This window comes from Oncorhynchus gorbuscha, linkage group LG24 (genome assembly GCF_021184085.1).
Source record: "Oncorhynchus gorbuscha isolate QuinsamMale2020 ecotype Even-year linkage group LG24, OgorEven_v1.0, whole genome shotgun sequence".
Lineage (NCBI taxonomy): Eukaryota > Metazoa > Chordata > Actinopteri > Salmoniformes > Salmonidae > Oncorhynchus > Oncorhynchus gorbuscha.
In genome coordinates, this window is record NC_060196.1 from 7,345,799 (window position 1) to 7,367,147 (window position 21,349).

The 21,349-nt window shown below is 42.7% G+C and overlaps 1 protein-coding gene across 1 annotated transcript; it reads right to left on the reverse strand.

Moving 5' to 3' along the window:
- Positions 1–8,038: 8,038 nt before the first annotated feature.
- On the reverse strand, positions 8,039–18,398 carry LOC124013317 (transmembrane protein 154-like). The gene is made up of 9 exons (XM_046327587.1): positions 18,181–18,398; positions 16,793–16,864; positions 16,588–16,653; positions 16,414–16,473; positions 16,041–16,199; positions 15,635–15,692; positions 12,614–12,690; positions 11,976–12,022; positions 8,039–8,736 (listed from the first exon to the last, which is right to left on the reverse strand). The coding sequence occupies exons 1-8, from the start codon at positions 18,299–18,301 to the stop codon at positions 11,988–11,990; spliced, it is 648 nt and encodes a 215-aa protein (XP_046183543.1). The 5' UTR covers positions 18,302–18,398; the 3' UTR covers positions 8,039–8,736; positions 11,976–11,987.
- Between the last annotated feature and the right edge of the window lie 2,951 nt (positions 18,399–21,349).

Sequence of the window (21,349 nt, forward strand, 5' to 3'; positions counted from 1 at the left end):
GTTCTCCGTTCACTGACTAGTAGAGAGTTGGTAGTCGCAGGATGATGACGATGCCAAAACATTTTTGTAGAAAGATGCAAACATGTTACGTCCGAAATAGTTGCTTGAACCTGTATTGTGTAGGGTAGTTATTATTATGAATATGATTGTTTTCATAAAATTGGTCCAGTCTATTAGCTACTGTTTCTTAAATGTCATACAAAGTGTGTGTGTGATTGTGCGCATTATTATTTTTATTGTTGTTGCATTTCGTTGGATGGTGTATACCATGTGTATCCAGTACATATGACTAATACAACTTGAAACTTGAAATGCATCTGTGTGAAAAATCCAGGAGATCCATACCAACCAATTTGAGCATAACGCTATTTCCTGGACCAGTGTCTAGCACAGCGCTGAAGCGAAGCGGCTGTGTGCCCGTCATTGTTTTGCTTTGTTTTACGGTCATTTCCATGTCCTGTATCTTAATCTGCCAGGGGGAGCTAGTCTGAAGGCCTGAGATATCACTAAGCGCCAAAGAATGTGATTCTGAGGAGCATGGAATTGACACTGGCACCGAGCCAACGAAAGCTGAAAAATATGCGAGTGAGTGAGGGAGAGCTTTTCCAGGCCAGGCAGACACAAATAAACTAAAAGCCTCTGTGGATAGCAGAGCAGCCTGGCAGTTGAAACCTCCACACGCAGGGAATCCTTGTGTGGAAATTGAAAAGTCCCTCTGACTTGTCTGTCTTCATATTCTAATAGTACATTAGGTTTATTTGAGTATCCAGACAAAGTCAGAGGAATCAGTATGGTCATATTAGTTTTCACATTGAAATACAAAAGGCTTTGTTGGAGTTATATGTTTAGGCCACATCGCATCGGGCAACATAGAGTTGCGGAATATGAGGGGAAATGAATAACATTAACATCCTATATGTCTCTTGTCTCGGGACAGACCCAGGCTCCATAGAACATATGTCTCAGACCCAGGCTCCATAGAACATTTAGAATATGGCAGGAATCCATCAATGACAGAGTGTCAGCTCTGTATGTTAAACCTCTGGACAGAGACACGACAGGACAGCTTATTGCTGTGACGATTCTCAATTTACACCGCGATATTCCTCCACATAACTGCACACATTACTCCGATTAACATGGAGCCTAGGCTAGGCTGTACAGACCACAGCTACAGAGGGGGAAAAAACACAACAAATGGCTTCCATCTGTTTCTATGACTGCTCCACCACTAGCGTCCAGACCAGTGCTGCTGCAGAGTGTTCAGCCACGTTTGGCTGTTAAGACACTCACTGGAATTGGGCCTGGCCTGTGCATTCTCATTGTGCCTTTTTTCTTACAAATCATAACTCCGCTCTCAGAAACAGACAAGGCTTCCCATTCTATTTGCATCATATGTTTTTCAAAGACCAATGACAAATCCCAGATGTCTTTCATCTCGCTCACAAAGTCTGAACTGAGTCTCGACTTGTGCCGAGGTACTTCCGGGCCCGCAGAGTTCATAGTTTGACACACACCCAATGTCCATTGATGGGCTGCTGTGTTGTGTTGAGAAATAGAGGGTCGCACTGCTGTTGTCTGCTGACCACTAGGTTGGATGGTGGTCATGTGGCTAGTCTGTGTAATGATGGATGGAAAGTGGGTTTCATCATAATAATACAAAGCTTTCCCACATTCAGGAAACTTCTTTGCTCTGTTTTGACTAGATTAAACCATTACTCTGAGGTCATGCCCTTACAACTGCCAACATGACCATAGGGAAACACAGCTCTTACTCTGTACAATAGGGAAGATGACATCGGTATTGTTTGTATAGGCCTTTCCCTGTGCAGTAGTCAAATGAGCTCACAGAGGAAGAATATAGCTCAGTTGGCTGCATCAGGGTTTCTTGCTGTGAATGAAAGGGTTAACCCAGTATTGCCGGGAAAGGATCATGTGTTGCTCATCAGGCGTGTTGTGCCACACACAGCAACAGCATAGTGCAGTGTGAGATCTCATATCTTTGATGATGAGTGCGGGAAGGAAGGGGGCCTTTCTCTTCTCGCAGGACACAACTCTTCAAGAGGGACTAGGCCTGGAGGCAAAGTGTGTCACTATCATAGAGGATGATACCACACACACACTTTCTCTGTTTCACACACACACACACACACACACACACACACACACACACACACACACACACACACACACACACACACACACACACACACACACACACACACACACACACACACACACACACACACACACACACACACACACACACACACACACACACACACACAGGGTAGCCTAGTGGTTAGAGTGTTGGACTAGTAACCGAAACAGGCAGTTGACCCACTGTTCCTAGGCCGTCATTGAAAATAAGAATTTGTTCTCAACTGACTTGCCTAGTAAAATAAAGGTAAAATAAATTTAAAAAACACACACACACACACACACACACACACACACACACACACACACACACACACACACACACACACACACACACACACACACACACACACACACACACACACACACACACACACACACACACACACACACACACACAATGTGTACTGTGGCTGTGTGTGATTACCCTCTGCCCACTGGTTCGGTGTAGTAGGTAGCATAGATAAGCCACACGCAAACAGAAAGATGAAGAGATGAGAAAGAGGTCGCCTCAGAACACCGCAGCCTCTCTGGAAAAGGACAACATGGCTGACTGTGTGGCTGAGAGGGAGAATTGATTAGAGGTGACAGTAACAATGGCTCAGGCCAGATAATGATACTGTGCACTACAGTAAACCATGGATCCAGTACAGGGCAGAACAGACTGAGGATAGTGATCACAGAGAGAGAAACAGAAACCTGGTATGGCATTTGAATTGAATGTACAGTGTTGATATCACAGATTTCATGGGATTTCAGATAAACATATTTTTATGCTCTGGCAGGGCAGAATGAACACGGACAAAACAGAAGGCTGACTTGATGAATGTATTGATCTCAGTGGGATGTATCGTCATTCATCAGTCTGTAGATTCACTTATTAGTTTCCCATGAATAGATACTGTATTGTTTGTATGAAGAAACGTTATTTGCAAGTTGACCCAATTCTCAGAAGAACTCTTCTAGCTAATCATCTTGTCTTCTATTTTTCACACGCACAAGAAGTTGTCTTGTCATCTTGGCTCGTCTCCTATCTCTTTGGATTATCTCATCTGTTTATTTTAAGTTGCCTTTGTCTGATATCAGTGAGCGTCAACATTAGGCTTAGGTCATGTTTAGGTTGTGTCAGATCACCTTGTTTGAGTGTCCCTTTCTGCTACGTACAAAGACACGACACAAACCCGTACAACCAGAATCTAGCTCTGACTGTGAGGACAATGCTCACAGCCCGGGAAATGCCCATATTTTCACATACACCGCTGTCATGAAGGTTACATATGAATCAGTCTGAGGTCAACTACCATACACTGCTGTCATGAAGGTTACATATGAATCAGTCTGAGGTCAACTACCATACACTGCTGTCATGAAGGTTACACATGAAGCAGTCTGAGGTCAACTACCATACACCGCTGTCATGAAGGTTACACATGAAGCAGTCTGAGGTCAACTACCATACACTGCTGTCATGAAGGTTACATATGAATCAGTCTGAGGTCAACTACCATACACTGCTGTCATGAAGGTTACACATGAAGCAGTCTGAGGTCAACTACCATACACCGCTGTCATGAAGGTTACACATGAAGCAGTCTGAGGTCAACTACCATACACTGCAGGCTGTCATGAAGGTTACATATGAATCAGTCTGAGGTCAACTACCATACACCGCTGTCATGAAGGTTACATGAAGCAGTCAACTACCATACACCGAAGGTTACATATGAATCAGTCTGAGGTCAACTACCATACACTGCTGTCATGAAGGTTACATATGAAGCAGTCTGAGGTCAACTACCATACACCGCTGTCATGAAGGTTACATATGAAGCAGTCTGAGGTCAACTACCATACACTGCTGTCATGAAGGTTACATATGAAGCAGTCTGAGGTCAACTACCATACACTGCAGGCTGTCATGAAGGTTACATATGAAGCAGTCTGAGGTCAACTAATGAAGGTTACTACAGTCATTAACACCATGCAGGCTGTCATGAAGGTTACATATGAAGCAGTCTGAGGTCAACTACCATACACTGCAGGCTGTCATGAAGGTTACATATGAAGCAGTCTGAGGTCAACTACCATACACTGCTGTCATGAAGGTTACATGAAGCAGTCTGAGGTTAACTACCATACACTGCAGGCTGTCATGAAGGTTACATATGAAGCAGTCTGAGGTCAACTACCATACACCGCTGTCATGAAGGTTACATATGAAGCAGTCTGAGGTTAACTACCATACACCGCTGTCATGAAGGTTACATATGAAGCAGTCTGAGGTCAACTACCATACACCGCTGTCATGAAGGTTACATATGAAGCAGTCTGAGGTTAACTACCATACACTGCAGGCTGTCATGAAGGTTACATATGAAGCAGTCTGAGGTCAACTACCATACACTGCTGTCATGAAGGTTACATATGAAGCAGTCTGAGGTCAACTACCATACACTGCTGTCATGAAGGTTACATATGAAGCAGTCTGAGGTCAACTATCATACACCGCTGTCATGAAGGTTACATATGAAGCAGTCTGAGGTTAACTACCATACACTGCTGTCATGAAGGTTACATATGAAGCAGTCTGAGGCCAACTACCAGTCCAGTGTAATATGTGGTAGTATAATAGTTATTAGCTCATCTGTGATCAGTTTTGCATTTCAAACTGTTAACAATTACAGTAAGTTCAGAATCAGGTAAAGTAATATTAGGTCTGTGTTTAGGGGCACACTTTCCCTGGGCTGTGCAGTAGAGTACCAATACATGCAGTGCTATATCAACTAGATGTTTATTTATGTATTTAACTAGGCAAGTTAGTTAAGAACAAATTGTTATTTACAATGACGGCCTACCCCAGACGACGCTGGGCCAAGTCTATGCCACCCTATGGGACTCCCAATCACGGCTGGATGTGATAAAGCCTGGACTCGAACCAGGGATTGTAGTGACGTCTCCTTCACAGAGATATAGTGTGCTAGAGCACTGCACCACTCAGGAGCCCAAACTGTATCAGATATATCTGACAAGCCAGATAAAAAAAATAAAAAAAATGTTTATTTTATTTAATTTATATTGACAAAATATGGAGGAGACATATTAACCTCCGTCTCTGTCCTGCCCCCCTCCCCAACCTCCTTCACTCAAGACATATTTATAAAGTAGATTTATAGTCTTCTTAAATGACTTTTAAAGGTCTCCTCCAGACACTCATCAAAAATGATGTTTCAATGATCTAAAGAGATAAAAACATGTTTATATGCCATATACTGGCACTGTAACTGTCCAGGTGAAAAGCAGAAACACTGGTGCGAGACCTTGAGCTGGAGTTTCAGACAGCACATTGGTAATGATGTAACGAGAGAGAGAGAGAGCGAGAGGAGGGAGAATAGCGAGTCCATTTCTCCTGCCTTTTAGTCCTTATTGATATGCATTGCTTTCCAGGATGTCTGTCCTTGCTGCTCTTCGCCAGCCTCCTCTAATATGAATTCCATTACCATCCAATGAGTGTCCATCAGGTATATGGAGGGAAGAGAGGGTAGAGAGAGGGGGATGGGGGATGAGTTTCTGGCTCTACCACACACGCACACCAGTGGAGGCTGCTGAGGGGAGGACGGCTCATAATAATGGCTGGAACGGAGCACATGGACTGGAATAAAGCACATGGAAACCATGTGTTTCATGTGTTTGATAGTGTTACACCTATTCCACTCCAGCCATTACCACGAGTCCGTCCTCCCCAATTAAGGTGCCACCAACCTCCTGTGACGCATACAGGGACAGACGAAGTGGCTCACATTAATAGGCACGCGCACACAAACAAAATAGCGCGTCACAGATTTATTGATGATTTACAAATATGCAAATGTATTGGCCGGACAGTTGGTTCCTTGTTGAAATGATTACTCTTTATTACAATAACTACTGCTGTAACACTTGGATTACCGACAAGTATGAGGACCTAACAGAGATTGAGGGACCAAATTCACTCCAATGACCATAAGCAAATATCAATATTTGCATCAAATCAAGCACAATTTACACATTTAAAAAATATACACTCGAGTAAAAAAAAATATCTTCCACATATTTACAATGAAAGTTACTGCAAAATACTGACTGTCACGTAGAGCTGAGCAAAACATTTATACATCGATGTGACGAGAATTTGTAGATTCAGATTGCATATCAACAACACCACTATCATTGGAGGAAAAACATATTCAACCAATGAAAGACGGTGTACCATCAAAAGGAATGACATGCTTAGGAAGGAATGACAGTAATTGTGAAATACTGTTTCTCAAAGAAAATCAGGGAAAACAAAACATCACAAGACAGTCACTGTATACAACAACCCAACTGAAATTTGCACTCTGTGAAAATATCTCACAGACTATCTCAGAAATTACCTTCCCTAATCGCTCTTGAATTCTAAACAGCTTTAGCATTGTGTGATGCGCATGAACCAAAGCAAAGCAGTGTACCAGCAGTTCTCAGTTATCTCATGCATAAAACAATAGGCAGGGTTTCGCAATTAGAGTCGGAGTTTGTGAGAGAGAGACAGAGAGAGACTGTATATATATATATATATATATAATATGACATTTGTAATGTCTTTATTGTTTTTAAACTTCTGTATGTGTAATGTTTACTGTTAATTTTTATTGTTTATTTCACTTTATATATTCACTTTATATATTATCTACCTCACTTGCTTTGGCAATGTTAACACATGTTTCCCATGCCAATAAAGCCCTTGAATTGAATTGAATTGAGAGACAAAGAGAGACAGAGAGAGAGACAGAGAGAGAGAGAGAGAGAGAGAGAGAGTGAGTGAAAGAGACAGAGAGAGAGACAGGGACAGAGAGAGAGAGACAGAGCGAGACAAAGATACAGAGAGAGAGACAGAGAAAGAGAGAAAGGGACAGAGAGAGAGACAGGGACAGAGAGAGAGAGACAGAGCGAGACAAAGATACAGAGAGAGAGACAGAGAAAGAGAGAAAGGGACAGAGAGAGAGTGAAAGAGAGACAGAGAGATAGATCCACGTGCAGTCTGTATACTACAACCAGAAGGGACAGAGGAGGAGACACTAGCCAGTCTTTAGCATAAACATTTGTTGAGCCATCATATCTATCATGGGACTGGGTTAGAGCCATCATATCTATCATGGGACTGGGTTAGAGCCATCATATCTATCATGGGACTGGGTTAGAGCCATCATCTCTATCATGTGACTGGGTTAGAGCCATCATATCTATCATGGGACTGGGTTAGAGCCATCATCTCTATCATGTGACTGGGTTAAAGCCATCATATCTATCATGGGACTGGGTTAGAGCCATCATATCTATCATGGGACTGGGTTAGAGCCATCATATCTATCATGGGACTGGGTTAGAGCCATCATATCTATCATGGGACTGGGTTAGAGCCATCATATCTATCATGGGACTGGGTTAGAGCCATCATATCTATCATGGGACTGGGTTAGAGCCATCATATCTATCATGGGACTGGGTTAGAGCCATCATATCTATCATGGGACTGGGTTAGAGCCATCATATCTATCATGGGACTGGGTTAGAGCCATCATATCTATCATGGGACTGGGTTAGAGCCATCATATCTTTCATGGGACTGGGTCAGTTGGCCGTTGGAATAAGGGTATATACCATCTGGTCTGGCTTTACTGTGGGCATGGAATATGTGTTTCTGTTGTAAAGGGGAGGGCCTGTAGGATCTTTGGAGGTCAAGTCCTGATACTGTTGTCTGGGTGTCAGAACATGGCTACCGACACCTGCTTTCAGCAATAGTTTTACATGTTTTACTCCAGTGGAGGCTGCTGAGGGGAGGACAGCTCATAATAATGGCTGGAACGGAGCGAATGGAATGGCATCAAACGCATGGAAACCAAGTGTCTGACGCATTTGATACCATTCCAGCCATTACCCCGAGCCTGTCCTCCTCAATAAAGGTGCCACCAACCTCCTGTGTTTTACTCCTTCCTCTCTCACTGATTCCCTCTCTCACTGCATGACAGCTGAATACAAAAGACAGTAAAACAAACACATAAAAAGTGTAGATGAACTTGAAACAATGACTAAAAAGGCACTGTACTGAGTTGATGGCGTTGCAAAAAGCATTCAGTATTAGGCCGACCACAATCAGGATCCGTGTAGTGAAAGGACTATTGCCACACACTGTTTCTCCATAGAGCCTATACCACAGTACATTTGACGGTGGACTGCGTAGATTTTAAGATGTTACGTTCTAAAAAAGTTTAACTTGTGCATTTATTGTTACTTGTCTTTTGTTTATGCTGAAATGGAAAATAAATTCAGCATTTCCTGTTTTTTGCAGTCACCTTGGGTGGAGGTGTTGCTTTCTTGTTGTCAATGTGGTCGGTTGATGACGTTGCTTTGACATTGACATGAATAGAAGAAGCCTACAGTGCGGCTGGGTAACAGAATGTCCTTCCCTGCGATGGGGAAATGTCCTTTGTCACCGGCAGTACAGCAAGAGGACGGTTGGGAGAGAGGATTGACTGACTCCGTGACTCTTTAGGGACTAGCCTATAGGAGACAGACAGACAGGGAGAGGTCATCGACGACATACAGTACATGTTCATACAATCAATAGAATAACATCCTTCATTGGAAGGAGTGACGTGATGTTTTAACATTCGTTTGGTTGTCACACCGGACCCTCTGACCTACAGTATGTAACTCACAAAGGTCCTTGGGAAGGAATGAGAATGATGTCATTTCACAATCAGCTGATATGTTGATCCTCTAGTCTACACCAAACTGTCAATAAATACCCCATTGGAAACAACAGATATTTACAGTTGATTTTTACGTACTTACAGTAGGTCTACAATAGGGCATGCTGTCTAGAGGAGTGGAGGCTGGTGGGAGGAGCTATAGGAGGACGGGCTCATTGTCATGGCTGGAATGGAATACATGGAACCGAGTCAAAAATGTGGTTTCCATGTTTGATGTGTTTTAAACGGTTCCATTTATTACATTCCAGCCATTACAATGAGCCCGTCCTCCAAATAGCTCCTCCCACCAGCCTCCACTGGTCTACAGTAGGCCTGCAATACACAGTTAACTGAGAGTAGTCTATGACCCTCCACCCTTATGGCACACTGCAAACCCACAGAACTCTGGGGGAAAAAAGCTGTGTGTGAATGACGTGAGCTCACAGCTAGTCTAATGGACCTTGACCCTCCCAGCCTTTCTGAGAGAGAGAACAAGGGGTCATCCCTACGCCCTGTTGCGCCACACTTCCATGCATGCCTGTGGTAATCACTAACAGATGTCAGGACTCTTCCTGCTTCAGAGGGTTAGAAGGTTACGATGGGTACAGAGGAGGACTAGGGGACAGAGTTCAGCAGTCACTGTGTGTGTGTGTGTGCCCTTAAGTGAGGCATGTGTTTGTGCAGTCATGTGTATATTTCTGTGCGTGTGAGTGTGTGTGTCAGAGAGATAATAGAAGCATGTGTGGGAGTATGTGAGACTCTGTCTCGCTCTGTATCTGTACTTGTGTGTGTGTGTGTGTGTGTGGCCACCATGTATCAAAACAAGGTATGCAGGGGGAACAGAAATGACTGTTGTGGAGGGCCAGGCGACTGCAGGCTGACTTCGGTCGTCAGTTGAGCAGTGTTTCCTCTGACAAATTGGTGCAGCTGGCTTCCGGGTTAGGCGTGCGGTTGTTAAGAAATGTGGTTTGGCGGATCATGTTTCGGAGGATGCATGACTCGACCTTCGCCTCTCCCGAGCCTGTTATGGAGTTGCAGCGATGAGACAATATTGTAATTGGATCGCAAATGGATATCATGAAATTGGGGAGAAAAACAGGGTAAAATACAAAAAAAACAGAAATGCCTGTTGCTAAATTGGGCTCCCGAGTGGCGCAGTGGTCTAAGATACTGCATCTCAGTGCAAGAAGGGTCACTGCAATCCCTGGTTTGAATCCAGGCTGCATTACATCTGGCTGTGGTTGGGAGTCCCATAAGGCGGCACACAATTGTCCCAGCGTCATCTGTGTTTGGCCGTCATTGTAAATAATAATTTGTTCTTAACTTATTTTCCTAGTAAAATTAAGGATCAATACCTGCACATGATGAGTGTGTACACTACCGTTTAAAAGTTTGGGGTCACTTAGAAATGTCCTCGTTTTTAAAAGAAAAACACATTCTTTGTCCATTAAAATAACATCTAATTGATCAGAAATACAGTGTAGACATTGTTAATGTTGTAAATTACTATTGTAGCTGGAAACGGTAGATTTTTTATGGAATATCTGCATAGGTGTACAGAGGCCCATTATCAGCAACCATCATTCCTGTGTTCCAATGGCACATTGTGTTAGCTAATCCAAGTTTATCATTTTAAAAGGCTAATTGATCACTAGAAAACCCTTCGGCAATTATGTTAGAAAACTGTTGTCCTGATTAAAGAAGCAATAAAACTGGCCTTCTTTAGACGAGTTGAGTATCTGGAGCATCAGCATTTGTGGGCTCGATTACAGGCTCAAAATGGCCAGAAACAAAGACCTTTCTTCTGAAATTTGTCAGTATATTCTTGTTCTGAGAAATGAAGGCTATTCCATGCAAGAAATTGCCAAGAAATTGAAGATCTTGTACAACGCTGTGTACTACTCCCTTCACAGAACAGCGCAAACTGGCTCCAACCAGAATAGAAAAACGAGTGGGAGGCCCCGCTGCACAACTGAGCAAGAGGAAAAGTACATTAGAGTGGCTAGTTTGAGAAACAGATGCCTAACAAGTCCTCAACTGGCAGCTTTATTAATCGTACCTGCAGGTTGGTGGAACCTTAATTGGGGAGGACGGGCTCTTGGTAATGACTAGAGCGGTATAGGTGGAATGGTATCAAATACATCAAACAAGGGGCAAAACTTTCAATGGGGACAGAGGGGACATGTCCCCCCCACATTCTGAAATTGCATTTTTGTTCCCCCGTTTTATCATTGGAATGTGACACAAAACGGACGCCTCCAAGAGGTTGGGTAGGCTGTTTGAAGTGTTTATCCGACAGGATTAAAATATATATATATTTTAAAAATGTCCCTCCCACTTCTAAAACAAAAGTTGCACCACTGCATCAAACATGTTGTTTTCAAGTGTTTGATGCCATTCCATTTGCTCCCTTGGAGACATTATTATGAGCCGTCCTCCCCTCAGCAGCCTCCACTGACCAAGGCCTGTATTTATAAAGTGTCACAGAGTACATGTGCTGATCTAGGATCAGGTCTCCTCATCCATGTCCATCTTATTAATTATGATCTAAAAGGCTAAACTGATCCTAGATCCTTTCTCTTAATCAAATGATAGACTGTTAAGTTTCACGTTACAGTAACAGCAGGACAGGTCAACCCACGTCAACAGCAGCAGGTCATGTTATTATGTCACCAGGACAACACATTATGTCATCACCAGGCTCTGTCCTCCCTCCCTGTTCCCGAGTCCAATTGATGGGTGTGACTGACGCATTCGCCAGTCACCACCTTGGACTCTATTCAATCCGTATGACAGATATTCAGCGTTAAAGCGTTATTGAAATGTAAATTAAATATTCCGCGTAAGTGGAGACTACGTTCACGGTAAACGCTGCCTATGTCGGCTCAATCGGGAATTACCTTTACATTTATATCGCGCAATCTGTAACGATTCAGTGATGCAGATTGAATAGAGGCCATTATCTTATCCTGCAGCGTTGCTACATAATCAGCAAAGTACAGTAGAGTTGACTACTATAGTGTTAGTAAATAACAGGTGTATGTTTACCATGATCTCATGTTAGATCCCTTGTCCAGAGTCCATTCGAACTCCACCTAAAAAACAAATTGACAACTCATTTACATTTACATTTAAGTCATTTAGCAGACGCTCTTATCCAGAGCGACTTACAAATTGGACTCATGTGACGAATACAATATCCCTGTATAAATCCCAAACAATATGGACATTTACAGTCTACAAATAGCTTTCCTATCAGTATGTACTTAGACATTTAAAGTGCACATATAAAAGGAATTGACTCCAGTCTTGTCCACGTATGAACGCTATCGTCACACTTGCAGTCGTTCAGTAATAAAGTATACAATGTCGCCCTCTATTGGAGAAAAGTTATACTCAACCAACCTGTTTTCACAGCGGCATTTATCAGGGAAAGGCATGTGATTACAAATGTCCAAATTTCAATGACAAAACAGGAGTGAGTAGTCAACAGAGTTGACAACAGACAGATCTTCTTATTGTGAACCAAGAGTAGTCTAATGCTCGGAGAACAAGGACGACCACTGCCAACTAACATACACGATATACAGCCTCAGCTCAGATTGTTCCAGTTATACATGACTTTCAAAGATCATTATTAGTGGGCTGCTATACATTTTCTTTTGGGGGGTTTTAAGATGACTCACCGTCTTTATTCATCCACTGTTCCAGGTCTTCCATCTCCAGCTCCAACACAGAGGGGACATCATCCTCAAACATGGGCCTGGAAAACAGCCAACATCGTCAGCCCGTCATATTACTGTTTTGACATTCGAAAAATGACAAAATAAAGGGACTAAAATGAAGGGAGTGTAGAGGGATGGGAATTACAAACATCCACTGTTGAGGTATAAAGACAATGCAAAACAGTTGAGGGGTTTCTCACACGGTCTCAAATTAAACTCCTTAGGAAAAAGCTGTTTTTCACTGATTTACACCCAAAACTGTTCGTATTTGAATAAGCACTGTCCTTCCCTCCAATAGAGTTAGACATGATTTTCTACTCGAGGCCATTTGAGTGGTAGTATTGCTGATTCTCACAAGAGGGCGCTATCGTCATTGATTACAGTTTTCTGTCAATGCTCATCATGGAAACATGATTGGCTTAGAGAGAGAGAGAGAGAGAGAGAGAGAGAGAGAGAGAGAGAGAGAGAGAGAGAGAGAGAGAGAGAGAGAGAGAGAGAGAGAGAGAGAGAGAGAGAGAGAGAGCATTCATGTGCAGTGTAAAGTTTTGACAGGAGATTGTTTTTGACGGTTATTTCCTTTATGTTCGTCTTTCTCTTACACTAAAGATACCTTAGTCATACCGTACATTCTCATGTGGAGGCTGGTTACCAGGGACAGGGTGTCATGTCATAGCAGGAGGAACTTGAGCTTTGCCATATTTCTGCTGAAATGCTCTTTCATAAGCACTCAGGCTAATGTGTAAACACTTCGATTCACACATGACTATATACTTTATGTCAGATATGAGAGACTGGTGCGTGTGTGTGTGTGTGTGCGTTTGTGTGTGTGTGTGTTTGTGTGTGTGTGTGCGTGTGTGTTTGTGTGAAACAACTTGTTGAGGAAAAGAGCACACACACACACACACACACACACACACACACACACACACACACACACACACACACACACACACACACACACACACACACACACACACACACACACACACACACACACACACACAGAGAGAGAGACACACACACACACACACACACACACACACACACACACACACACACACACACACACACACACACACACACACACACACACACACACACACACACACACACACACACACACACACACACACACACACACACACAGAGAGAGAGAGACACAGAGAGACACACACACATACACACAGAGCACACACACACATACACACAGAGCACACACACACACACACACACACACACACACACACACACACACACACACACACACACACACACACACACACACACACACACACACACACACACACACACACACACACACACACACACACACACACACAGAGCACACACACACATGCACACGCCTGTTTCAAACTCCTCAACGTCTTTCTTTCTAAACAGGAAATAACAAACAGAGGCGAGAGTCAAAATCATACCAAGGAAACATATTTACTGCCATATACGAATTTAAGTGCCTGCAACTTGAAATGTATAGAGAGCACAGCAGCAGCCTAGATACAGTGCATTTGGAAAGCATTCAGACCCCTTGACTTTTTACACATTTTGTTATGTTACAGCCTTATTCTAAAATGGATTAAATTGTTTTGTCCCTTCATCAATCTGCACACAATACACCAAAACGACAAAGCAAAAACTGTTTTTTAGACATCTTTGCAAATTTATAAAAAATATCACAGTATTCAGACCCTTTACTCAGTACTTTGTTGAAACACCTTTGGCAGCGATTACAGCCTTGAGTCTTCTAGGGGATGACGCTACAAGCTTGGCACAACTGTATTTGGGGATTTTTAGGTCTATTCAGAGATATTCGATCGGGTTTAAGTCCGGGCTCTGGCTGGGCCACTCAAGGACATTCAGACTTGTCCCGAAGCTACTCCTGCATTGTCTTGGCTGTGCACTTAGGGTCATTGTCCTGTTGGAAGGTGAACCTTTGCCCCAGTCTGAGGTCCTGAGCACTCTGCTGCAGTTTTTTATCAAGGATCTCTCTCTGTACATCTTTCCCTCTCCATTCATCTTTCCCTCGATCCTGACTAGTCTCCCAGTCCCTGCCGCTGAAAAACATTCCCACAGCTTGATGCTGCCACCACCATGCTTCACCGTAGGGATGGTGCCAGGTTTCCTCCAGACATGACACTTAGCATTCAGGCCAAAGAGTTCAATCATGGTTTCATCAGACCAGAGAATCCTTTTTTATTATGGTCTGAGAGTCCTGTAGGTACTGTTTGGCAAACTCCAAATGGGCTGTCATGTGCCTTTTACTGAGGAGTGACTTCTGTCTGGCCACTCTACCATAAAGGCCTGGTTGGTGGAGTGCTGCAGATATGGATGTTCTTCTGGAAACTTCTCCCATCTCCACAGAGGAACTATGGAGCTCTGTCAGAGTGACTATCGGGTTCTTGGTCACCTCCCTGACATTGTCCCCACTCCCCTGATCACTCAGTTTGGCCGAGCGGCCAGCTCTAGGAAGAGTCTTGGTGGATCCAAACCTCTTCCATTTAAGAATCTATTTAGTGTTTTTTTAGGTTTACAGTTTTGGACCCTTGTGTACCAGGCAGTAAGTGAAACTCACTACACATTAGCACAGGTTACCTGATTTATATCTGCTGTGTTCTTGTGGACCTTCAATGCCTATCCAAATCATGTCCAATCAATTGAATTTACCACAGGTGGACTCCAATAAAGTTGTAGAAACATCTCAAGGATGATTAATGGAAACAGGATGCACCTGAGCTCGACTTCGAGTCTCATAGCAAAGGGTCTGAATACTTATGTAAATAAGGTATTTCTGTTTTTTGCAAAAATGTCTAAAAACCTGTTTGCACCTTGTCATTATGTGGTATTGATTGTAGATTGATGATGGAAATACTTGTATATTTTAGAATAAGGCTGTAATCTAACAAAATGTGGAAAAAGTCAAGGGGTCTGAATACTTTCCGAATGCACTGTATAACTCATACTTACATTGGAACTTTTTCTGTGTCATCGCAACCATGCAAATATTTATCCTCTTCTACGTTATCTGGAATAGGAAACCATCATTATAGCCAACATCGTGCACCACCTAATAAAGTCATGTCAAAGTACATTAACAACATCCACTCATACATTGTGTACTCAACCACAATACAGTATACAACTGTAGGCCCACACACTATTCTAAATAAGTGTGCACAAAGCTAAACATACCCCAACTCAGAGCTGTTTTTCACGTCATCGTGTTGTAAAGTACCCATGCAATGAAAACGACGACTGAATTGTACAGTACATCTAGTCATAAGCAGATCTGTCATGGTGTATGAGACGGGGGTCATGTCACTTCTCATCACGTGGACATATTTCCGGCTATAGCACAGTTCTCGTGACTTACCAGAATTGCTCTTTCCTTTCCGATTCCATCTGCGGTTGATTATGACTACGCCCACTACCATGGCGATTATCACGACCACCAGCACAACAGGAACCAGGACGAAGGTGAGACTCAGACTGTCCTCCAGTGGGGCTTCAGAGGATTTGAGATGATCCTCCCCTGGAGGAGGAACCATCATGGTGGGAAGGTGATCGTGCCGCTATAGATGTAACACCGGCTTGTCTGCAATGTTTCTGCAATTATTTTCACCATCTCAATAACCGTTTCTAACACACGGTTTTCTTAAACACTACATCAGTAGTGTTTAAGAAACACTACTGCCCCTTTTACATCAGCAGTTATCACAAAGTGTTGATGTACTGATGTAATATACCTTCTATATTCAAACCTGCACTGAACCCAGAACCAGCTTCAGCTTCAGTCTCATATCCCTCTGAAATGACAGGAAATGAAATGAGAAACCAGAGGGCCTTTTTGTTGTTGCCATGCAAGGCTCTGATGGAAATCAGGTAATGGAATTGTGTTATGGAGACAGGTGTAATCTCACCTGAAGGACTCTCAGATGATAGGTATGAGTCTGGTGTAGGGGTAGCATCACTTACAGTTGGGATCACTGGGGACATTGAGAAAGGTATCAACACAAACACAACTCATGCCAAACCCGTTGGAAAGGGACAGTTATGAGCTATTGGCATCAGGTTGTGTTGGAGGAGTATATGCACATGGGGGAGCAGACAACAGCTGAAGCTCACCTGAGAACCCGGCATCATTTTCTGTTTCTGTTTCTTCAACAGTACTTGTGTCCTCATCACCCTGGCAGAACACTGCAATGAATGAAAGGGTCCATGGTTAAGCAACATAGGGCCAGGAGTTCTTCATTATAACACCACCTGACCTCAATCCTATGGTATAGCGAGAGCCAAGAGTTTTCCCGGGTCACTTGGCCAGGAAAGAAATCATCACCCTAGTTTTATGCAATTTAGAATATTGGGGATTCATAGAAAACCCACAAAAGACTCCACTATGTGCAAACTACACCGAGTCAGACAGTGTGACACTGTTTAAACAGTCATCAGATCTTTGGATGTGAATCAGTTTGGGCCTGTCAGTAGTGTACCTGGTTGAGAGCTGTGACCTTAACCATATTTAACTAAATGGGCCTATGTATCATACACTCCTCCTAAAAAGGGCTCCAAAAACATTCTTCAGCTGTCCCCATAGGCAAACCCTTTTTGGTTTCAGGTAGAACCCTTTTTGCTTTCAGGTAGAACCCTTTTTGGTTTCAGGTAGAACCCTTTTTGGTTTCAGGTAGAACCCTTTTTGGTTACAGGTAGTACCCCTTTGGGGTCCATGTAGAACCCTCTAATTCAAAAATGTAATTCAAAATGAATGTGTTGAGGAGACAAGGACATGGCACTAAAAACCCTTCCAAATGAACGTATCCCTTGGTTACCAGCCAGTGGATACAGTGATAAAGGCAAGGCACATACAGTATACTGGCAGTAGACTCTATGACTCGTTCAACTCAAATGAAGTATCACACAGATGACAAAACACAATGTTCTCGTTCTTTTGGTGAAGATGGGTCTTTTTAAATGGAACAGGAACACCAACGTTTCACTGTGTTTATAGCTGATTGTTATCGTTCGTAACTAACTACCTGTTGCAAGAAGGGATATGAACTCAGCCTCTTTCACAACTGACATGTGACAGAGATGTACAAAGACAATAACATCCGTTTGAATAGAAGTGAACAAGCTCTCGGAGAGCTTTTCAAATATTCAACTTCAGAAAGCATTGTGAAGCCACTCAAAGGCACATGTAGCCATACAGCAGCCATTACTCAGGTACAGTGTGTGAGACCTACTGGATAGAATAACATGTAGTCAAAAGGCCTATAGAGCTTTCACTATCTCTTCACAAAACGTGTCCAGCCACCACCCGCCAATATCAACCACATTTCAGCTGACTATTACATTCTCAGGCAAACTGAAAAAAAAGAAGAACAGGAAGGACACCAATAGAAAACAGACAAGTAGTGAAAGTGGGTGAATGTAGGAGAGTAGAGAAAGCCATGAAAGCTCTGTTTCCAATGAGCAGTAAGGGCAAATCATCTTTACTATCCACAGTCCACACCTACCAGTCCCAGCCAGGCAGGCTGTCAGAGCCAGCAGCAACATGATCGACGATGGGGTCATTTCCCTGTGGCCTCTCCTCCCTCTCGTCCTTGTGTTACCATGGACAGGAGCAGCAGCAGACATAGTGACATTGTGTGGTGGTGGTGCCCATTTCCTTCTGCCTACTCATGTCTGTCACGGCATCCTACTTCCTGATTCTGGGCTGCTTTTGACTCACCTAGAGACTCACCGAGAGGAGGAGGAGAGAGAGAATGAGAGAGGGAGGGAGGGAGGGAGGGAGGGGAGAGAGAGAGAAACCTAAAGAGTACACAGCCACATAGCTACACACACCCAGCTGGATCACTCTTGCGGATGTGATGCAATTAACTGTGTGCTTGTAGCCACAAGCCTGGCAGCTCCACTGCTCTCTGCTGAAGCAAATTCTTCCCAGTTAAGGTATTCAAGCACTCTGGGCATACCAAAGAGAAGACAAGAGCACAGCAAACTTACTAAATGGGGGATAGGAAAATGTTTTGCTTAGTTAAATTCAGTAAGGAGCAGCTGGTAGTTGTTCTCTGTTACACTGGTCTCCTGAAGGACCAGGTAAGCTTCTGTTTGGGTTTGAATTCAAACTGCTAACAGGGTCAGAACTGAGCTCTGAATGTTGTATACTGTACTATCTATGGATATGTCGTTATAGCTCATTAACCTTCCCCCATACCCTTATCCACCTATCCCATAAAGCATAGTCCCGGCCATGACAAGTTTAGACATGATGTCACAGGTGACAGATTTTTCTGAGTTGAAACATGTTCAGAGTTGAGACTATAAACACAGAAGCTTTCAACTGATATGGACTTTTAAAGAAATGTCGGCCAAATAAAAAGTAACAGTACACACCAATGCGAATGAGGGTTTGGTGATGCATAGTTAGGGTTGGGGTTATCCACTGTACTGAAATGGTTTTTTACAATGATTATTTAATACATGTGTAGATGCAATGTATTGCAATGTATGCAATGTATTATAGACATGTACCATGTTTGACCATGATTGTTTTCAGTGTCTCAAAACTCAGTTGGAACTTTCCACAATGTGTTTCAGTATTGTGTATTATTGTATCATTGTGGAGTGACACTTTAATAGATTTTTCTAACTCTAAGTCTAGTTGTGATTCATGGATGATGCATTTCAGGAAAATCACAGAGACATAATCCACCAGTCAATATAGGCTTCGGTAGATGAATATATTTTCTCTTTCTATCAATACTGAAGGCTTTTAAACATATTTATGTATTTACCAGCTGTGTCTAGTCTGGCAAGAGAACTAGGAGGCCAGCATGCCTGAGGATTTTTAATACAACGTATGTCTGCTATGGTCCATTAGCGCCCCCATGTGGTAAAGTGTAATATTAACTCATGAGAATACAAAAGAAGGCACTGTGCTCCCATTCGACCTCAAATAGAGTCATCTCTTCTACCTCTAACTCTAGTGGAGTTGCAAGTCTGTGACCACTCAATTATATTATTTCCACAATAAAGAACTAAGCTATTGGGGATCCCAGTTGGCCTGTTTAGAGATAACCTTGAAGGAACTTTAATTAGCATTAGTCTTTATAAGATTATGACCGCAGTTAGAGTTCAGAGCGCTGAGGAGATTAATATTGAACGTTTCCATGGTTTTAATTCATTAGGCTAAACAGAAAATGCTTTCGCTCTAAAAGGCAGTGAGTGTGGAGATGAAATGCATGTTCACATCAAGCGTTACACAGAGACATAGTGGAGTCAGCTTTAACCTCTATGAGATAGGTGTTCCCCCCCCTCCCCCCGCATGGGATAGTTGGGTTAACGTAGGCTAATGTGATTAGCATGAGGTTGTAAGTAACAAAAACATTTCCCAGGACATGGACATATCTGATATGGGCAGAAAGCTTACATTCTTGCTAATCTAACTGCACCGTCCAATTTACAGTAGCTATTACAGTGAAACAACACCATGCTACTGTTTGAGGAGAGTGCACAATTATGAACTTGAACATGTATTAATAAACCAATTAGGCACATTTGGGCAGTCTTGATACAACATCTTGAACATATATGCAATGGTTCATTGGATCAGTCTAAAACAGATACACTGCTGCCATCTAGTGGCTAAAATCTAAATTGCGCCTGGGCTGGAATAACACATTATGGCCTTTCTCTTGCATTTAAAAGATGATGGTACAAAAAACAAAAAAAATGCATGTTTTTTTCTTTGTATTATCTTTTACCAGATCTAATAATAGATCTAATGTGTTCTATTCTCCTACATTAACTTCACATTTCCACAAAATTCAATGTGTTTCCTTTTAAATGGTAGTCTTTGCTTCAGGTCCTGAGCTACAGGCAGTTAGATTTGGGTATGTAATTTTAGGCGAAATTAAAAAAATTACATGTTTAAAAAAAGGGTCAGATCCTTAGTCAGCATTAAAGGGATGTGCTATGATTTAGTGAATTGTATTGTGTCTACATTTTTTAGGAATATCAGCCGTTACTACTAGGCGGGCGTCAAGTAGCTTAGATGTTTGACAGTTCGAATCCCGGGTCTGACGTGAAAAATCTGTTGGGAAGTGAGCTAGCGTACCGGGAAGATTGCTAGTATCAAATCCTAGATGCCATTGTATTCTGTTGTGCTATTGAGAAATCCACAACAAACTCTCCATGGGTGCTCAGTGTGGCAGCCCCCTGCTCCAACCTCTTCAACCTGTAGGCCTGTACGTGTCTTTTGGAGGGGCTGGGATAAAGCAGAAGTCATAGAGTGAATCAAGCAGATTAAGGGTCTCTAGTCACTTTGTTTTCATGTATTTAATTGATGTTTAATGACCATCCCTCCGTGTTAAAATAGATGTGGTCAGAGGCTGCCAAAGTGGATAACGTTATTCCTTTCCGTTTCCATGGAGACGTCAATATCTACAGCTATGCAAATGAATCATATCTGCAGTGAATAGGAGGATTTTATAACCATGGCTACCTAAGTCAACAAGCAAATTATTTTCATGACAAACCTGTTATGAAGAAGCAAAGCCTCTACTGCTAATAATCGAATTCAACCTTTAACATGCAATCCTTCCTCCCTCATAAAATATATGATCAATTGGTGCATAAGCACCACGCCTAATAAGTGAATTCAAGGAAGGGAGGAAGAAGGCAATT

Bases quoted from the DNA above. Each gene is read 5' to 3' on its own strand.
- LOC124013317 (XM_046327587.1), bottom strand. From the start codon at position 18,301: ATGTCTGCTGCTGCTCCTGTCCATGGTAACACAAGGACGAGAGGGAGG. The intron at 16,654-16,792 runs GTGAGCTTCAGC...CAATGTCCCCAG, and splicing joins AAATGATGCCGGGTTCTCAG to TGATCCCAACTGTAAGTGAT. The intron at 12,023-12,613 runs GTGAGTCATCTT...TTTGTTTTTTAG, and splicing joins ACAGTGGATGAATAAAGACG to GTGGAGTTCGAATGGACTCT.